Genomic DNA, 21,009 nt, shown 5'->3' on the forward strand with positions numbered 1-21,009 from the left:
TGATGGTGATGTTGATTGAAGAAGATCTCTCTGGTTATATCTTTACTCTCTGTAATGGTGCTATCAGTCGGAAAGCGACACTTTAGTCTATTGCTGCATTATCTATGACTGAAACTGAATATATTGCAGCGATAGACAATGTGAAAAAGGCTTTTTGGCTTTGTGGTTTGGTCAATGAACTTAGTTTAGCACAATATACTCTTGTTGTGTTTTGTAATAGCCATAGTGCTATTCATTTAACCAAGAATAGTTGTTATCACGATAAGACCAAACACATTGATGTAAGATATCACTTTATCCAAGATACTGTTGTTATTGGTAAAGTTGTAGTAACAAAGATTCACACATATGAAAATTCAATAGATATGCTTACTAAGCCTCTTTCAAATGTTAAGTTTCAACATTGCTTGGATTTAGTCGATCTTTATAGTCTTTGAAGATATGGTTATGAATAACTAGTCAAGTTTGACCTAAGGTAAAGATTGTTGAGTCTCATAATATGTGGCTCTATTTCTTTATTCTATTTAATTATTAAAAAAATTAGAAAGGTTTGATGTGATTTCTAGCACCAAATGCATTTATGAAAGCAATCGATTTTACTCAATCAATTTTGATGAAGTCACGTCTTTATATTATTATTTTATTGCTTTAAATGATTGATAAGAAATGAAGAGTGAAAAATGCTTGGAGCTATAGCTGGCAACAGTTAAATCATTCCTTATCCTTTTTTTTCATTATTTTTATTTTTATTTATTATTATTATTATTTATTTTGTGATGCAATAAAGTGTAGTTGGACTATAAAAAAAGAGATTTGGGCTAAAATCATTCCTTATCATATTAATGCAACGATTTATAGCATTATTGTATAGGATATCTACCTTTATACGCTTTAAATCATTATGACTTTTTTATACCAACGTTACCTTGAATCCTATATGAAATAAATTTATCAAATAAAATTTTAATCTTTTTATTAAATAATTATCTTCTTTAATCAATTTAAATATATTTATTTTTTTCATTAAATAGAATTATTTTTATATTTTAATTTTTCTTAATTTATATTTTAATTTTGATAAATTAAATAACCAAATATTTCTTCAATTTAATATACAAGTTTTTGCAATATCAATGTGTAATTTACATCGCCTTCAATTATCCAATAAATCACAAGAGATTTATGTATAGCTTACATTATCTTAAATTCTCTTTCAACATGAATCATAATTCAAATATAAATTGAAATATTTTATTTAAAAATAATAATTTTTTTACAATTTACAATTTACAATATGGTTGTATGGTCTTCCTTCACCTTCTGTATTATACATGTATAACCGCGTTATCTTGTATCTTAAATATTATAATCTTATGAAAATAATTTTAATCTCAAAATAAACTTTATTTTACTAAATTTAATTTTAATAAACCAACTTCAAAGTTTTTACTATAGAACTACATGACTTTGAATTTTCTATTGCACCCGGGGATACATAGGGACAGAAATTGGACCCGTCAAGTCAAAATTATTTTCAAAAATAATTTTTTTCTTTCTTAAGATACCCATTAATATTTTAATAAATAAATTTTCTTTCATTTAAAAAATAACAATGATTATATTTAGGGGTTAAATAAATATTTTTTAAAATTAAAATAAATTTGCACAGTTAATTTAATTTAAAGTAACCGTTATTTAAATAGACTTTGTACAGTGTTAATATCTTATTTATATGTAAATGACTCCCGAACTCATTTTTGGTTTCAAAGATCATATTATTTTTAAAGTTTTTTCAAAGTTTTCTTTAATAAACTTTAGTGACGACTCCTCTAATTTTTAAAAAATATTTTTATTCTTAAAAAATATTTTTCTTAAAACGTTTTTGCCGTACTATTGCGATCTATCCGGTTGTGACATCCAGCATACCACAAAATCAGAGGAATGGAATCACCCAGTGAAGGTGCAACAATGCACAATGTAGTAAGTGTGGCTGGAGCAGAATCACCAATTGAGGATGCATCAACAGTGCAACAAAAGCATGGCTGGAGCAATGTAAACATAGTTTTAGATTAAATTGGATATCAAATAAATTTAATTTTAAAATCATATCCAACCTTTTGTACTTGTCATAAACTGAATTTTTTCAGATGTTCATCCGATAACCGCTCCAATCTACTTGTTACACAATTTTTTCTTTTCAGTTATTACGAATGTATTCAGATTAGTCAGGAATGCTCATCCCTAGTTGAAGATCCTAGATGCAAACATAGTTGGTCATGAAAGACTTTAGCCAAAAGGAAGGTATTGATTTTAATTAAATTTTCTCACCTGTTGTTCGTCATATCTCTATTCGCACTTTGCTTACTTTTGTTACTTTATTTGACTTATGTTAAGACAACTTTTCTACATGGAGAATTGAAAGAAGAAATCTATATGAAGCAACCCGAGAGGTTTGTTGTTCCTGATAAGGAGCACTTAGTTTGTCAGTTGGAGATATCTTTCTATAGCCTTAAACAAGCTTCTCGATAATAGTATAAAAGATTTGATTATTTTTATTGTTAGGTAAAGTTATTCTAGAAGTCAATTTGATGACTGTGCTTATTTTAGAAAATTTCTAAAGGGGTCTTTTATCTACCTATATTGGAAACTCAACTCAGTAATGAGTTTGACATGAATAAATTGGGTGCAGCTAAGAAAATTTTTGGCATAGAGATCGTCAAGCAGGAAAATTGTTCTTATCACAAAAGAAGTATATTGAAAGAGTACTTGAAAAGTTTAATATGAACAATTACAAACTTGTTTCTACCTCGCTTGCTGCACATTTCAAATTATCTTTAGACCTTTGCCCACAAACAGAAGAAGAGAAAGAGAAAATGTCAAACATTTCTTATGCTAGTGCAATTGGTAACCTTATGTATGTAAATATGTGACTATTGTTTAGTTTAATTTTTAACCACAATTTAATTTATAATTTGCATTTATTGTTGTAGACTATATAAGCATTTGTAATATAGTTTACAAATTAATTCATTTAGAGAAACAATTCTTATTGTCCCAGCTAATCTTTTATGATTTTTTTTTTTTGAGAATACAATTTACATTTTATAATTCTTTAATTATTTATGATTTCATACTTTTTGCATGGCACATTATTTTATATATATAGTATGTATAGCGCATAAACTTTAATATTATTTAATATGTACATTCGTACGTATCATTAATTACACGCTATTTGTAATTTTTTTAAATTTAATTTTAGTTTTTGGTTTAATATTTTAGTCCCTGAAATTTCTTTAGCCCCTTAAACTCTAGCCGTAAGTAATGGTTGGAATGGACGAACTTAACGACCTAGCCGGTTGGTACAAAAGTGACCAGTGGCAGCGGCAGAAAGTTCACTTCCATGTGGGTTTCCGACAAAAGTTAAAAAAGGAAAAGCCGCTCTTTTCCTTTCAGGCCCAACACTTTTTTTGTCTTAATATTTTTGTCAAAATTTGTCAACTGAAAGATTAAATGGATTAGAACCGTTTCGCAAAGGCCCCATTATGTGTTGATAAACCTTTTCAGCCCAAAAATAAAATTAACTGGGTCTAAAGTTGATGTTTTCAATGAATGAGAGAAGCCATTATTTGACCCATATTAAGAGTTTACTTCATCGACTCGTCTAAATTAGAATAAGCATTATATTTCAAGAGTTTATCAAAACTGGATTCCCAGCCTTTTAAACATAAATGGTGAAACTTTATGTCCAATCTAATTACTAGTTTTCCAATTATTTAAGTCTTAAATCATTTATAAGTGATAAGTTCATGAAAGCAATATATAAATAAATTACTAAACGAAGAACAAGTGCTAATTTTAGCACCCATCAAATTTCAAATAATTTCAAAAAGAGGTCCATCAAACTACAAAAAAAATTACAAATTTTAATTAGAAAAGGTTCTTGATTGTTTCCAAGTTCCTCAATACTCCTCCACCAAACCAATTTTTGAATGCCTCCAAGAACTAATAAAAAAATCTCCCAAAAATTATCATATTTAATTTAACTACGCTGAACTTCGAGCGTCTATTTTCATGTTATTACTCCATGTTTGTTGCTGTGTTCATTATACTATTCCGATTAAAAAATCAACGAAGCTGCAATAGTAGTTAATTTGATGACATTACCGACAAGGTTAATTATATTATGATGATCACAGAATTCCAAAATCCAGTCAGTCCTTGAAACAATTGAATTGGGTATGATTTTTTACCAAAATGGTAGCGATTGATATCTGAACAAAACCCACTAAAAACCTGAAATACTATTGTTGCATGCAATAAGGCCACGTGTCCATACTAGCTTCGATGCTTTTTCCCTAGACAGAATAAGTACCCGTATCATGTATCAATCTCCAGCTAGTATCTATCTGCATATACGAACCAGTTCTTTTTGACTCATCCACCATGTGGAATGCCTTTTCCCCAAATCAGCGTCACATCTCATCTCATTAGAGACCACTGTTCGTGGAACGTTATTCATAGGAGGAATCAGGAAAGTGCAGAGTTTAACGGATGATCAAAGAAACACAGGAAAAAACATATAAATAGAAGAACAACACAATAAAAATTGTTATTTAAATGAATAAAAATATTTTTTTAAAAAGTTTAACATATTTTTTGTTATATTATTTTTATTAATATAGAAATCATTTATTATTTTTTATATAAAAATAAGATAAATTTTAAACACTTGAAACGAAAAAAATTCCTTAACTTTTCTTTTCCTCGTACTTATACTCATTCATATAATAAAAAAGATATTTTCTTCTCACTTATTTCTCTCAACCAAATACAAAATTAATCGAAAGCTATGTAGCAGCAAACAAGAATTCAACATATGTTTCGGTTGATTTAGTTTAAATTTAAAAGATTATACTGAAAAAAAGTTTTTTTTTCCCAAATTCAAAATTCACTTTTTCAGAGCTTACACAAACTGGTTAATTTATACATGTTTTATAATTTTTCTCAGGTAACATGTTTAGAATTATTATATTAAAGAATGACAAAATTACTCATCATTTTATCCAAACAACATTCCATGCAATCGTAGTTTGAGTGTCACAAACATTATTGCTAGCAAAACAAACAGACAAGATGTTGTCATGGGGTTCAATATATCGTATTAAATGAAAATTAGCAAATTCAGATCACAAGAGTGATGGCTTTAAAGTACATACATGCATGCTACACATAAGTAGATATTTCACATGGTAAAATAACTTATGTATCCTTGTCAGTAGATGACGGGGCTAGCTAGGAATGAGACTAGTGACTAGTGACTAGTGAGGCTATAAAAGTGTATGCACCGAATTAATATGGCTAATATAGTCTCCATGCGTAACCAAATGCGGCACGGGTCGGTTGGAAAGCTCTGCCCTTTGTTCTATTAACCACAAAAGAAAAAGAGGAAAGCCGTGTTTGAAGCTAACTGAGGACAAGTCAACACAAGGGGCTGCAGACGATGATGTGATGTACAGTACACAAGATTTCCTATCCCCTACCTTCCAAATTCAATCTTAACAACTTTCTTCCCAACATTACTATTTGTACTATTAATATCAAGAACAAATATAATACTATTTTTCTGATTCTTCCTTCTTGCCATTCATGCTCATGTTGCCGGATGCAGAGTCAGTGCAGTTCCATACGGAAATTGTATTTTATATTTAGGCAAAATTTTATATTTTTACTTAAATAAAAATATGTTGATTTAAATAAAAAATAAAACTTTCATAAAAAAGTTTAGAAAGAACTTATAATATATAAAAATATAAGTTTTATTTTCAGTCTGTATCTAAAAAAAGACTTCAAACTAAATAGAAGTCTTTATTTTACTTAATGTTTTTTTTTAGCATTAGAGTAAAAGATTACTGTCAAAAATTTTCTTTTTGATACCAGCATGTTGTTATAGGGTGTTGAAAGTATGATTCTCACTATTTTTCTAAAACTAATTTGTTCTCAAAAATGCCAATTGGTATTAAAATTTGGAATGCAAATTCCATATTGCCCACCAGCCTTGGCTCCTGTGAAACTGGCATCCAATTTCAAGCAAGTGTTTTTATCTGGTTCCCACTAGAAGATTCAATCGCGTCAGAACTATAAAGCCTTTTCATCCACCCAAATTAAAAAATTTAATTGATTGGTTAGTCTAAATTAATAAATACCAACTGTTCCATGTTGCTGTTGTATATAATTATTAATTTGATTACTTTATTACTTACACATGCAATTATATTACTGTAATTCGAGAGTTTGCACGACAGTGTTATTTTATTATTTATGGATAATATTAAATATTATAGTTTTAATGAAAAATAATTATTAGTTAAATTTTTATTATATATCTTTCGACAGAAATTTAAAAGATTAATTGTTAATTTTTGTAACAATGAGGTCCCATCATCGTTTTTGGTCAAACCAATTAGTCTCCTCTGCTGTAATAGTTGTAGCACACACCATACGACCACATGCAAGTTTCAGCTGCATGCCCAATTGAAAGACTACACCACTGTCTGATAGGCCATTTCTACTTTCTCATCTGTTGAACCCAATTCATTATCGTCCTCCGTTTCTTTAATTATGAGTCTCGCTGGCGACTGTCATAAAAGTAAGCATTAATATATTTGTTAAATAAGTGCAATTATTTTAAAATATCAAATAACTTTTGTGTTTATAATATTGTGATAAAGATATTGGTTTAGAACGTACGATTTTGTTAATTTGACCATAACAAATTTTCTTTGATCCCTGTGTTCTCCTCAGTGACGTCTTTACCTCTAGAATGTGATAATTCAATTTTCCTATCTTTCTCAAGAATCTCCGAGTATAGACGTAACCAGGAAAATAAGAAGCCCAAATCTTGAAAAATAAAATAGAAAGAAGGGTTGAGGAATCCTTCAAGACCCTTAATGCAATCAAGCCACGCGTCAGCTTTCCCCAACACCTGTTACTTGAAGAATTTCAACATGATTACTTTTCTTGTCGGATCTCTTGAAATATCTCTCCTTCAATCCATGTTGTCTAACCAAAATAAAAAAAATGATAGATATGTAGAGGAATCTGCTATTATCATCTCTTGAAACACTTTTCTTGAAATATCACTTCGACACATTAGTATTTTTTAGAATTTAAATGAAATATGCTAATTCTATATACTATGTTTATTTATTTAGTTAGTTAACAGCTTTACATTCTGCACTATTATCAAATAAAATTGTTAATATAAAACTCAGAAAAGAAAAGGAAAACAGACTAATAATCTGCCTTAGAATGGCATGTCAACATCCTGGCCCTATAAAATAATACGTGCCCCTCCAAGAAAGACTGTGTGTGTTTATATGGGTGTATCAACATGTCATATTGTCACCCATGTAGGTAGCAGCAGAATTGGAAACCAACTAAAGCATTTTTTTAATTATTTTTTGGAGAGGTAGTCCGTTTTACTACGAACAACAATATTATAAATATGTCTCTTGGCCCTGTTAAAAATTTAAGACAGAGAATCTAGCAAGCTAGTAGAAAATAAGAGAGTGTTTATTTGATTAAGATCACACCACCGAGACAGAGTGAAACAGAAAATCAAGGCAGAGAATCAGAGATAGAGAGATGAGGGTGTTTCCGATGTTCAAATATTTTTCTAGAGCCGTGCATGAGGAACAAGAACGTGAGCATGACGATGAGGAGAAAAACGTTGTAGGAAGCTTGTGCACATCCCGAACAGTTTGGAGAAAATCGCTGGTGATGAGTTGCAAAGGATTCACGGTGTTTGATTCTTATGGAGATTTGGTGTATAGGGTCGATAATTATATTGGGCGCCCCAATGAAGTCATTCTCATGGATGCCTCAGGAAAACCCATCCTCACTATGTGCCGCCGCAGGGTATCTCTTAATTCTTTATGCCATCATTTATCACCCAATTACTTTTCCTTCATTCTTTTTGTATATTAAATATATAAACAAATACCTCTCTATATAATCAAACTTAACGGCAGAGTTTGTAAGATCCATAAAAAATACTTGTTAGAAAATGTTATAAAAAGTCTTTACTTTCAATTTACGAGTGTCTGATTAGTAAGATCCATAGATTAATACCAGTTTGTTGTGACAATGACGATTGTGTTCTTTATTATTAATAATAATAATAGTTTATTGCTTGTGATTGACAATATGCAGAAGCTTGGATTGTTAGATAGCTGGTTTATGTATGAAGGGGAATTGGGGAACCAGCGTACGAGGAGTAGTAGCTTGTCCAAGTCATCAAGGAGTCCAATTTGTTGTGTAAGGAAGCATGTGAATCTTTTACATGGCAACTCCAACATTCAGGCGTACGTGTATCGTGGAGATTCACATTCAGATAAACGGTGTGCTGCTTTTGTTATAGAGGGTTCATACGCACATCGAACATGTAAGGTGTTGGATGAGTGCAAAAGGGTCGTAGCTGAAACAAAGAGGAAGGAAGCCAACACCAAAAACGTCTCTTTTGGGATAGAGATTTTTCAGTTAATTGTGCATCCTGGCTTTGATCATGCCTTCGCCATGGCACTCGTCTTACTCCTCGATCAAATGTTTTCGTGACACTTCTCTTTACCCATATAAGCTTTCTATTTCATGTATTGTTAATATTTTGAGATGGAGCATACATTTCAAATTTTGATATTTTTGTTAAATGCATTTTAGATCATCGTGGTCTTGAGAGAGATAATAAATAAATGATGCAAAGGAAAACTCAATTGAATAGGCCTAGTTCTATTTCAGTCTTTCAGACTATTGGTTTATTGTTGGATTAAACCAAGTTATCAGATTAAATCTTTCAAGCTGGTAACAGTGATACAAATGCAGTTTGTTTATACTAATTTCCCCTGCATGCAAAACGAAATTCATTATATGCCTGTGATTTATTGAGATGAATAGGCAAATACATAATGACCCAGGAGTTAAAAGCTAATACTAATTTTCCTACTTTCTGTTGACCAACATAAGCCTTGCCATCAGCAGGGGGCATCTAACTTTGCTGCTTAGTATACTTGCACCTGAATGTTTGTTTTCCCAAAATTTATGGGATGTTTTATTTTATATCACCTTGTTCATTGGCTGCATAGGGGTTAAATATTTTGCAGGTTTTAATACTGTCAAAAATTTTCAACCTACGTGGATTGTAATAAAAGAACCATTTTAAATTTTTTAATATTATTTTATAAAAACTACAGTTGCTACCATTTACTACTAATATTTATTGAATGTTAAGTGGATTTATCTGTTGAAATTTTTGGAATTGATAATGATAGTTAAAACAGTTAAATTGAACCAAATAAAATGGGATCTAAATCCTATGCAATTTTTTCATAAATTTCTAAATTAAATTTTCTTAAGCTAAATTTGTGAAAAAATTTAAAAATTTATCTTCTTTTCTAAATTACATAAAATTTAAAAAATATTTATTTCTTATTAATAATTAATTAATTATTAAAAAAATTTATATATATCATTTATTAAATATTTTAAATGTATTATCTAATGTGTTATTTGTACTAAACATTAGTGAAATAAAATTATTTAAAATTGAGTTAAATTATTGAGAATAATGCTAAGAATTATAGGAATGATGACTTTAAAAAATTGAGTGAGAAATAGTTGTAATATTTTGTGTTCAAAAACTCTTAAATTTTTGTGGCATAATTATAAAGTGTGACTACATAATATTGTATAATTTTTTTTTAAATTTTTTGTAGTTTAAAGAGAAAAAAGATAAAATTTTAAATTTTTTTATAATTTTAGCTTAAGTGAATTTTTTAGCTTAAATAAAATTTTTTTTTTTATCAAATTTATAAAATTAGCTTAAATAAATTTAAATTACAGTTGTAATTCTTATTTAAACTGTAGAAGAATGAGATATAATAAAATACATGAATTGTAAAATTGAATTTATATGAATAAAAATTTAAAATATTTAATTACACATGTTTATAGTATTGAAAAAAAAAACTAAAAAGAAAACATTCATAATTCTAAACGAAAAAAAAATTATGACTAATAAGGTAAAATTAAGCACAAAACAAGCTCATATTGAACCCGGCTTGGACAAACCCCTGCTAAAGTTGAGCACAAGACGTGCTCATAAGAGTTACTTTTTAAAATGTTTATAAAATAATTGTGATTGGCTGAAAATTGGTAAAATATTTGAAAATGACAAAAATAGAAGCACAATAATTTTTTAAAAAAAATTTATGCTATAATATAACATCTCTTCAATCAAACATACAAATTAAAAATAATATAATTAAGAAAAACTTAACAAGTTTAAAGGGTGAAATATTATTTATAATACTATAATATGTTAAATTCTTATAAATAAAATATTAAAATGATAATTTATTAATATATTACTAGATATTACATATAAATGATCCAAAATCATAACAAGAGTAATTTTTTAAGATGTTTATACTATAAATTTGATTGGCTGAAATAAAATTCACAATTTAAATAGAATAGAAATAATAACACTTCAAAATTTTAAAATCACAAAAAACTGAATGTTGATAAATGCGTGAAAATAACATAAATAAAAGCACAATAACATTCCTTTTAAAAAATGATGGTACAGTATAATATTTCTTTTGCTAAAACATACAAATCAGAGATAATATACTAAGTGCTCACATTCCATGAAATCATTCGATTGAGAGACTAAAATACATGGTTGCTTTGAAGTTGGCAAGTCTTGAAGTAGAACAGATCAACTTCTAGCTTTAATAGTATTATCACAGCACTAATAAGCAAGCTTTAGACATGAGTCTTTTTTTTTAAAATTAAATTATTAAATAATATATATATATATATATATATTGAAATTATAAAAATAAAAATACAATTTTTATTAAGAAATATTATGATAAAAATGATTTATTTTAGACTGATTTACAATTTTAATGATTATTTTTATCATAATTTTTTTTCCTTTCATCAAAACATATAAAAAGAAAAAAAAATTCTCCTCTTGTCTCAATTCATCAAAATGACGTAATATTTTTATTCTAATTTTTACTTTTTTTTGTCCACTGTTACATGATTACATTCTTATCCAAACGGGTAATAAAATGAGATTTTACTAATTTGTTTACTCAATTGAGAAGCCTCCCTTAGGCAAAAGGAAACGACGGAGCAGCTATTATCCATCTTGGCAGCTCGGAAAACCCGATGGTGGAAATGAACTCTTCGTCGGCGATGCTACCGCCACCAGATCCCGCGGCCTTCACTGGAACCGGAAACCAGATATCGCCATCGATCGTGAACGCGTATAGAATCAACAAAGTCTTGGACAATTTGGTTTTGTTTGTTCAACCTGGCAACCGACGCGACCCTTACGAATTTTATTGCAATTGCCTCTCCCTCTCTCGGTATTTACACTTTTATCTACTTCCTTTTTCATTTGTCGTTTCTTCTATTGTCGAATTTTAGGTTATTTTTGGTGTTGTGAGCTCTTAAGCTGTAACTTTTTAAGTATTGCGTTTAGTGAACGAGTAGTGAGAATTTACACTCGAAATAGCTCGTGTTCTTCGCTTCTGTTGTGAACATCATAGTGCATGATTTGCCATAAGCTTTGAATTTCGGTTTCTAACTTCTAGCCTCGAGGTAGTAATGAGTATTCATTATCGATAAGACAAAATAAACAGCTCAAAAAATGATATGGATATTTTTTAAGTTTGGATGGAATCCTTGTGTCTTGATGACTTCTTATTAACTACGGTACAACAAATGTGCTGTGTTTTTTTTACTGTATTTAGTTTAATGTATTACAGAGGTATCGATTATGCACTTGCCAATGGAGAAACTCCTGCCAGAGCTCATGATCTGCCTAGATTGATGAAACAGGTGATTTCCATTGCATTGTCTGTGTGCCTCTTTTTCACTTTTTACTTTTTATTATTATTTTTATTTAGGGGTTAGGAATCAGGAAGAAATTCGATCACATGCTTTTAATTACTATGATTGAATGTTTGAGGCCATGACCCTTTCCATGTAGATTTGTCAACAAAAGAGCGATGAATTATTGCAAGCAGCTATAATGGTTTTGATGATCTCTGTGAAGGTAAGCTCATTTTTCCATGTTGTTGCTTGATGCTACCAATTATTTGTTGAATTTTTACTAGTTATGACTCATGAAAACTCACTGTGTTTTTTAGTTCTGGGAAGAAGAACAATTAATTGGTCTAGATGTACATACTTGGATTTGACTACAGGATAATGTGGTGAAAATTTTCAGGAATTGTAACCCACCACATGCAAGAATAATGTTGTTTGAGCTATCAATTTCATGAAGTTTATGTAGATCTTTGAATATGAATACTTTTTAGTTCTTGTATATCATGAGTTACCTAGTTGGATAAGGCTTTTGTTGTTATTGTATATCACAAAGTAAATTTTTTTTCCAATATCACTATGACCAAATAGAGATGTCAGATTTATGCTAGCTTTCTTTGCTTATGTATAATGTGTTTCTCTAAAAACATATGGAAGTTATGCACCGTAACATTTATAAACTTGTACGGACATTCCTTGTTGTTGTAGAGTGCCTGTGAAATTGGATGGTTCCAGACAAAAGAGTCAGAAGAACTTATTACTATTGCTGATGAGGTTTGCTTATATGTTAGGTTTTCTCCTTTGTTGTGTTGGTTTTTTACTATTTTCTTTCATGGTGTAGATAGGAAAGGTCTACAGCAGCTTGGGAAGCATAAATGCTGGACCTAGTTCTTGCAATTCCTCAATATTGACAATAATGGAGAGGTAGGGTCCTAAGAACTTCCTCTACATATTTTCTCTTGCATCTTTTGTTTTTCAAATAAACAATAATATCTTGCTTTGTGTGTGTGTGTGTGTGTGTGTTTGTATCTTGCAACTATCACTGTAAACAATAATCAAAACCAGGAAAAACAAAGAATCTATCAGAAATAATGTATTTTAATTTAGTTTCTCTCTCACTTTATTTGATGTGCAATAGTACTAATTTGTCGATATGCGGACTCCCATGCAGGTTCTATCCAAAGATGAAGTTTGGTCCGATACTTGCATCAATTGAAGCCAAGGTGGTTCCTTGTGCCTTCTCTATTCTGGTCTTATTTAATGTTGAGAGTATATGTAATATTATTTTACCTGTAATGCAGCCTGGATATGGAGCTTCTGCTATTGACTTCCATATTACAAAGAGTAAAGCTCTAAGAGATAAAATTGTAAGAATTGCTCCAATTTGCTTCTTGTTTTAAACATGGTTCATGTGACAAAGTCCTAAACTTACTGTCCACCAGAAATTTCTGGAACTATTGCCTTCTTTTTATATACAAATGACTTGTCAATGTTCTTTTTTAATATTCTTATTAACTCGTGTGGTTTTAGTTCAAGATCACAACTTTTCAAACAAATGTGAACCTGTGAGTCCCTCTACTTTCAGGATAGAGTATTTCATGATTTGTTTATATATACTAAAATTTTTCATAGCATAATCCTTTTTTAATTATGATTAATACCTAATGATTTCTTAATGGAGGGACATAATCCAGGTGCTTGCTGAACTATGTTGAATGCCTTCAACTGTTCCTATATTTATAATTGAGCAGTTTATTTATTCTGCCGTACTTTTTCCTAGTTTCTTCAAAAAAAAAAAAATTGGTTTGGCTCCTTTCTCTTTCCTACCCTTTATCATTTGATGACATGGTCCACTTATCTTGCAACTATCTGTCACTATCTTATATGTTTTACTTTTTTTTGTCGATATTAATATATAATGATTTTTATTATTTAAATACATATGTTAGTTATTTTTTTTTTGTTGGCTTTTTATCTATAATTTTATACATCAAGTTGTATCATGTTTCAACTTGCAGTTTTTATTGGTTGCGCAAACTGATAACATTGAGACATCTGCATGCCTCATTAGTCCTCAGCAAGTGAAGTATGATTGCTTTTAACCTTCTTTTATTCCTCTAATTGTTCTAAATTGATACTGACTGACTTTTTTTAAAATTATTTTGTGCATATGTTGTAGTTTTCTCCTCAATGGGAAAGGAGTAATCAATAGGAATAATGTTCAAATGGTCTGTTTGTATTTTTCCTGTACATTCTAAAACATTTAGTTAACTTAAGACTTTTTTCTAGGGTGTGACATCAAAAGTTTAATCTGTCATTTTTGTTTCTCAGGACCCTGGACCACAAATGCCAACTAATGTGAATGGTATGCTTAAATATGGGACAAATCTTCTTCAAGCTGTGGGCCAGTTCAATGGTGAGCACTTAAGACTAGTGTTTTTTTTTCATCTGTCATTCTAGCTTCCACTATATTCATCTTACTGTGTTGTAACAAACTAACCATTATTATTGTGAAGGTCATTATGTTATACTTGTTGCCTATATGAGTGTTAAATCCTTGCCTGAGCATCCAGTTCTTCAGGATTATTTTCAGCCTGCTGTTACCTCTATTGATTCAGGTATCATTTAGACATTTAGGATGAACTGTAGGCTAAGAACTCAACATCTTTTTTTGGATTAGTTCACCATTCATAATTCATTGTTATCTTTTTTCCTTTTTGATTATTCGTTCTTACTATTCTACGTCCTTTTTCTTCCTAATTACATTTAGATATTATTGAGGGGCCATCACAAATTTCACTTAATTGTCCCATAAGGTATGCTGTGATTTTCTTTGTTCATAACTGTTGTCACTTTTTCTTTCTTGCTTTCTAGGCTTATCACCTATAGTTTAGGCTTATTAGTATTATAGATGGTAAATTTATTAGAAATCCATTCTCATCTCTCACTGTCTCTGAATACAACCCATTAGACAATATTGCCTGACTGACCTTGAACTTGGAAGGATGAGGGAGTTGTTCATACTCTTCTTTGATGGTCCAATAATGTTTTGGTTAAAATTAGTTGCCTTTGGTTAAGTTAGTGTTGAAATTTTAGTTAGAACTATATTTTCATTGCAGAAAGTCAGAGGTAGCAAATTAAAGTCATCTTTAGTTATCTGATTTCTAGTCTTAATTGTTGAAGATTATTGAGTCGGTGCTATTTTGTAATTTCAATATAGTGGCACTTATGTCCTATTTTTGCTTCTGTTAGATGTTCATCCATCTCTATGTCTTCCCTGTTGGGCTATGTTTAGATGTGAATGAACAATGAACAATGATCATGTGGCTGTCTTGTTCAAAGTACTTAATTGAATATCTAGTTTATTAATAAATTAACGTATTAAATATGTATTTGTGAAGTTTTTCTTTTATGATTTCAATTTTCCTAATGGTTTTTGCAATCAAATAACCATCATAATGAATATTATATTTCTTGATCTTTTCTAGTCTTAAAATCCTAATATTTCTCACCACATTTTAATGTTACTTTCTAACTTTGACCTTTTTTTCACTGCTACTAGTTGACTATATTGTTGAATGCTTGATAATTGGTTCTTCGTTATGTGGTTCTCTCTGCTTAGCAATTGGTATTAGCTTGTTTATTTTCATGTATGTCTTTGGTAAGGAACAAGCTAATTGGGCTTATGATTTTCAGACATTTGTAATAATTTTAATATCGATTTTTAGCATTAAGCCATTAGCTGTCATCTTTTGAAGTTTTCTTTGTCTTGCAAGCTTGATTTCTCTACAGATTTGTTAAAAGTTGATGATCTTGTGTCTTATCTTTACTAAACAGCTTTACTCGAATCAAGATTCCTGTTAAAGGGCATTCATGCAAACATTTCCAGGTGACTGATTCCTGCATTAGCATCAGTTGATGTGGAAAATGCTGAGGGTGGTTGCTAATTTATTTATTTGTATTGTGTCTTACCATAACTATTAATGTGGCTTTAGAAGTCTATTATATGCAATAAAGCACATCGTCACTGCCAAGGTTGTTAAATTTGTGATTATTGTTGTGTACCATCATCCTATAAGTTTTCATCCCTTTCTGTATTTAATTACAGGTGGGATTGCAGAACTGTAAGCTCATAGTAGGATTGCCAGGGCCCAGGGAAGACTCTGGAATTATGAAATTGACTGTGGAATATTTGTAAAAAAAAAAACATTTTTCTTTTTATATATACAAATAAATAAAGTTGTGTGTTTTTACATTTATGACTTATAATTTTTATTTCATTTGAGTTATGACTGTTCTACATGTTTAATTGAAATTTCATTAAATATTAGTTTTGATATTAATGTTATTTTACTTATGTTATGTATATATTTATTTATATTTTTAATAGGATCTTACAATTTGTTTTATGATCTTGCAATTTACATGGTTCCATCCATCTTCCAATACTAGGTATTATCCCAATTTTAACAACCTTGGTCACTGCAACTTGTGCCATTCTCCAGTATTTGGTTTGTAAAAAAGTGCTAAGATTTGCTTAAATGTCTGTAGAATAATACCTTATCTTAATAAAGTGAAATTTTATGATATGGTTAATGGCTTTAGGTCCCTCTGTGTTGTGTGTGTGTGTATATATATGTTTCTATATTCCGTTTGTTTCTTCCTCTCTACCTTACATATTTTTATTCTCTTGTATCTGTAGTGTTTTGACTTTGACAACTTCATTAATATGAATTCGAAGAGGCCATCCTGGCGCTGCCCTCATTGCAATCAGTATGTCTGTTATGCAGATATTCGTCTTGACCGAAACATGGTTGAGGCAAGTTGATTTACTTGTTCAATCCTTCAATTTACCTGTTTTTTTTTCTTGTACACGTGGGTCAGTTTAGTTATTGGTATCACCTTAAAAGTGGGAGTGAGAGTTGATTAGTTTTTCATATTAACCTTCATACCTAATCCCCCCTCCCCCAAATTTTCATGGGTACACCAAATTGACCCTGGGGGATAAATGGAAGGTTAAAGAGGTAAACTAATTTTTTTCTCTCTTTTTTAAATAAAGATCCTGAAAAATGTTGGTGAGAACATTACCGAAGTATTTGTCCTTGCTGATGGATCATGGAAGGCAGTTTTGGAGAAGGATCATGATGCAGATAAGATGCAGAATAAGGGCCACAATTGTGAAAAGGAACAAACAGCTCAACAAGAATCTACTTGCTCCCCTAGTACTGTTCCCAGTGTTCTTGACCTCACCAAAGATGATGATCATTTGGAGACAATGGACTCTTGTGAAATGACAGATAGAAAACCTTTCCGGGCACCTGTTCTTGGTCAGTTTGTAACCCCAGTTTCTACTTGCTTGGGTATGAACTCTGCTACTGTTAATCAAAATATTGCCACTCAAGTTCATACTGCCCGAGGTAGGTCTGACACCCCAATGTTTGGTGTGTCTGATGGTCCTGTTCTGCTCAATACAACAGCACATGCATGTCATCAGGAATCTGAGGGTCATGACAATAACACTGTTGTCAACTCTTCCATGCATAATCAATTTTCTGCACCAAACAATTTGCCGATGCAGTTGAGCTATCTGAATCCAGTTAACGAGTATGGGAGGTCGTCCACAGTGCCAAGAAATATTAATAGGACTCAACCAGCTGTTCAGGCCCTCCCAGCTCAACCTCAGGCATTGGGAGCACAGCAAAATTCAATAACTAATTTCAATAACTCCTTGCTACCCAGCAGTTCCTCTGCTACCCATATTTCTTTGTCCAACCCAGCCCCGAGAGATAGTTTCAATGCCTTGCTAAGTGATACAGAAAGACAGCAGCATTTTTCTCGACCCCCTATGAATCTGCCTCAGGTCTCAGGTGTAAATTCACCTGCTTTTCAGCATCAAACAGTAACGCAGGTTTGGTTTATTGTGCTTTATTATTACTTCTTTTGTATGGTGGGTGTTTTGCCAACGCATAATATGTTCAATCCGTACCTTAAGTGACTAATGCTGTTCTGTGTTGTGTTGCTTAATTTTTAAGTGTTGATTTCTTGTGTGATACCTTTTTAAGTGAGACATGACATCTGAAGCACTCTTCATAAAACAAAAATGTGCTGAACTTAAATTGTTCAAAAATTTGTTTTTGGATTATTGGGGTTAACTTCTTTTAATCCAAAAAAAGGTCAGTGGGAGGTAGGAGAGTTGGTCCATGGAAGAATGAAATAGTGATATTGGTTTGTCCTTTTTGAACAATTAATATAGATGTTAACGGAACTGCTGGAGATTTGAGCATGTCCTATTTTATTAGCTCGGACAGTCGGACTCCTGAATCGACATTTTTATATGGTTTAAACACTCGAGCAAACACTTCTACATGGATAGATACACATTAGTATTAAATAAAATAATAATTTTCATTTAGATCTTTTGTTTATGTGTGGTGTGTGTGTGAGATGTTTCTTTGTCCTATATTTTGCACATTAGCTGTGTTATGTGCAGTGTCCATGTTAAAATCTGTGCTTCATAGATGGAATGTTTTTCACAGTTTAGTTGAAAATCATTAGAAGAACCTTTCCTTCGTGTTATTTTGTATCTGTGGCTCTCGTATTATCTCTTTACTTTTCATTGAAATCAGAGCCCATTCAGACCACATGGTTCGTTGACTGATTTTAGCAATCCACACCTGCATCAAGCTTTGAATTCCCGGTCACACATGGCAAAGCGATCATCAAATACGCAAAGGTCCCACATTCAGCAAGGCGGTTCACAATCTGGGATGATTCAGGCGCCTGTGGCTGCTGCAATTAACCTACAAAACAGAGTTATTCCTTCTGCATCGGCTTCCAGACAGGGTAGTTCCCAAGCTAGGACTGCTCAAACAGCTGGAGCTACTACACATAACCATCAAGATAGGGTTATGTATCCTACCCAGGCCACCAGACAGTCGCCATCTGTTTCAGTTCAAAATCAAACCACCGTAGCGGGCACATCCTTTGCAACTTGCATCCCGGGGTTGACAGGAGCACAAAGAGCAAATCCAGCAAAGTCTGTTTGTAGGCCTGATGAGTACTTCAATTTGCAATCAGGACAGAATCGGCCTCCTCCACGAATGCGCGGAAGTATAGATATAACGGACGTAAATGAATCAATTACGCAGCGAATAATTACGCCAACACAACCAGTTCAAAGTTCAAGGCCACAAGCTTCACAACAAGTTCCAAGTTCAAGGCCACAAGGTTCACAACCAATGCGACCAACCAGTGGGATAAGCCGATTGGATGCGCTTAATGCAAACATAAATGCCCATAATTCTTCGAGTAGATAATATTTCTGCAAGGTTCCACTTGCACAGTTAGTAGAGTGATTGGGGATTTATTTCAATTTTAAAATCCCTCTCGTCTCCCTTAAAAAAATTAAGTAGCTGGTTACCACAACCATTAAAGGGTAAAAACTGAAAAACAAATCATAATAGTTTTACCAATTTTTCTCGACCATCAAAGAAAATATCAAGGATAATGAAGAGAGTGAGAAAAAAACAGAGTCTTCCAGATTTACTAAAAGCTTTTAAACATGGATTTGGATACGTTTTTTTAATCCTTATGTGAAAATCATTAAATTTAAGATTTTTACGGATTTAATAATTTTCTGAATTATAAATTTAGAAAAAAATTACATCTAATGTTGTAAATACTATTATGTGAGCGCTGCATAAACATGGATTTGGATACGTTTTTTTAATCCTTATGTGAAAATCATTAAATTTAAGATTTTTACGGATTTAATAATTTTCTGAATTATAAATTTAGAAAAAAATTACATCTAATGTTGTAAATACTATTATGTGAGCGCTGCATTGTCAACCCTTTTTATGCGTGGGCTGTCAATACAGTTATGTAGTAGCAATATATGAGGAATTAACTACTATTTTGAATATAATCAGACATTTGTTAATTTTGTTAACCACGGAGAGAAGTTGAAAAGGGAAAGCAATCTTTGAACACTGTCATGCTTGAAAGCAATGTTATTTGGGATATATTTTGTTGAATTTGAATAAATAAATAAATAAATAAATACAAAATAGAATATTGTAAATAAAAAGTATGTATACCAAATTGTAATTAACTTACTATAATAAACTAAAACAATATGTACTATTTTTTTATAGCTAAATATTTGTCAAATTTACAAAAAATTATTGAGCTCTGCAAATTTAATATGCTTGTAACTCATTTTATAAATTAAATCTTACAATGTCCCTAATAGTAGTTAGCAAAAAGAAGAAACCTATTGCATAAATAAATTGTTTTAGATTAGGTAAATTTCTTAAGTTCACTTCATACATAAAAGTTAGCACAATACAATTGGACATGATGCAGTTTGAGTGAATTTACAGATAAATCCTTATGAGGAAAAAAATTATTTGATTTTAATTTATGAAAATAGTTTGATTTATTTTATTATTTAATTTTGACTTCTATTAATATTCATGGAGAAATTTATATTAATATTCATGGAGAAATTTATATAAACTCAAACCATATTCTTTAAATTTTAACTTCTTCATTTACCCTCTTTTTGGTTAAAAAGTGTTTTTTTTTTTATTTTTAAAATTTAAATTGATGAAAAGATAGAAAATAATATATTTATTACAAAAAGAAGAAAGAAAAAAAATGTTTACTTTTTACTATTCTTTCCTTTCATCCAAAGATCATTAGGGTCTATTTAGTGCATAAAATTGTTCAAAATTACAATTTCAAAGAATTAAAATAAATCTGAATTTTAGTTGTGCTAAATATAATGACTTTAGGTGGTTTTGGCCACCAATAAAAAGTTAGAAGGGCGACTAAATTACGGGTTACGGTTACGGGGGGCATTTAACATTCACCTGTATTGCCTCCCAATCTATTGCTTCAAATGGGCGTATAGCATAATAAACTGTCCGTTAATCTAATAAAAAGGTCGCCTATCCATGGCATCTAATTTAGACAATCAAATTACGAGCATTTGACATGCCTGTGTTGTGACGCCATCACAGACATCTCAAAATTCAAATGTCGAACTTATAAGGCGACATATTTGATGCTGATCTTCATACTTAATATTTCCAATCCGCAATT

At 30.9% G+C, this 21,009-nt stretch overlaps 2 protein-coding genes across 5 annotated transcripts; both read left to right on the forward strand.

Annotated features, from left to right (window-relative positions):
- Window positions 1-7,393: 7,393 nt before the first annotated feature.
- On the forward strand, window positions 7,394-8,757 carry LOC113869765 (protein LURP-one-related 17). The gene is made up of 2 exons (XM_027506229.1): window positions 7,394-7,920; window positions 8,215-8,757. The coding sequence occupies exons 1-2, from the start codon at window positions 7,648-7,650 to the stop codon at window positions 8,614-8,616; spliced, it is 675 nt and encodes a 224-aa protein (XP_027362030.1). The 5' UTR covers window positions 7,394-7,647; the 3' UTR covers window positions 8,617-8,757.
- A 2,206-nt stretch (window positions 8,758-10,963) lies between these two features.
- LOC113868371 (E4 SUMO-protein ligase PIAL2-like) lies at window positions 10,964-19,527 on the forward strand. Of its 4 annotated transcripts, none has more exons than XM_027503844.1 (16): window positions 10,964-11,061; window positions 11,185-11,438; window positions 11,841-11,913; window positions 12,065-12,130; window positions 12,743-12,825; window positions 13,073-13,124; window positions 13,203-13,268; window positions 13,920-13,987; window positions 14,081-14,129; window positions 14,233-14,317; window positions 14,418-14,519; window positions 14,672-14,717; window positions 15,739-15,790; window positions 16,604-16,720; window positions 16,961-17,809; window positions 18,528-19,527. In XM_027503844.1, exons 2-16 carry the CDS (start codon window positions 11,239-11,241, stop codon window positions 19,215-19,217), a joined length of 2,598 nt encoding a protein of 865 aa, XP_027359645.1. In that variant the 5' UTR covers window positions 10,964-11,061; window positions 11,185-11,238; the 3' UTR covers window positions 19,218-19,527. The 4 variants fall into 4 exon arrangements, with proteins under 4 accessions (XP_027359645.1, XP_027359647.1, XP_027359644.1 ...); XM_027503846.1 differs by lacking the exon at window positions 10,964-11,061 and adding an exon at window positions 12,610-12,675 and having other exon boundaries at window positions 11,165-11,438; window positions 18,566-19,447; XM_027503843.1 differs by lacking the exon at window positions 10,964-11,061 and adding an exon at window positions 12,610-12,675 and having other exon boundaries at window positions 11,180-11,438; window positions 18,528-19,360.
- The last annotated feature ends 1,482 nt before the right edge of the window (window positions 19,528-21,009 follow it).

Source organism: Abrus precatorius, unplaced genomic scaffold (genome assembly GCF_003935025.1).
Source record: "Abrus precatorius isolate BTA unplaced genomic scaffold, Abrus_2018 Scaffold6, whole genome shotgun sequence".
NCBI classification, from domain to species: Eukaryota; Viridiplantae; Streptophyta; class Magnoliopsida; order Fabales; family Fabaceae; genus Abrus; species Abrus precatorius.

Excerpts from the sequence above, each read along its gene's own strand:
- LOC113869765 (XM_027506229.1), top strand. The coding sequence starts at position 7,648 with ATGAGGGTGTTTCCGATGTTCAAATATTTTTCTAGAGCCGTGCATGAG. Across the intron at positions 7,921-8,214 it reads TCACTATGTGCCGCCGCAGG|AAGCTTGGATTGTTAGATAG; the intron begins GTATCTCTTAAT and ends GACAATATGCAG.
- LOC113868371 (XM_027503843.1), top strand. The coding sequence starts at position 11,239 with ATGGTGGAAATGAACTCTTCGTCGGCGATGCTACCGCCACCAGATCCC. Across the intron at positions 13,125-13,202 it reads TTGCATCAATTGAAGCCAAG|CCTGGATATGGAGCTTCTGC; the intron begins GTGGTTCCTTGT and ends CCTGTAATGCAG. Across the intron at positions 13,269-13,919 it reads AAGCTCTAAGAGATAAAATT|TTTTTATTGGTTGCGCAAAC; the intron begins GTAAGAATTGCT and ends TTCAACTTGCAG.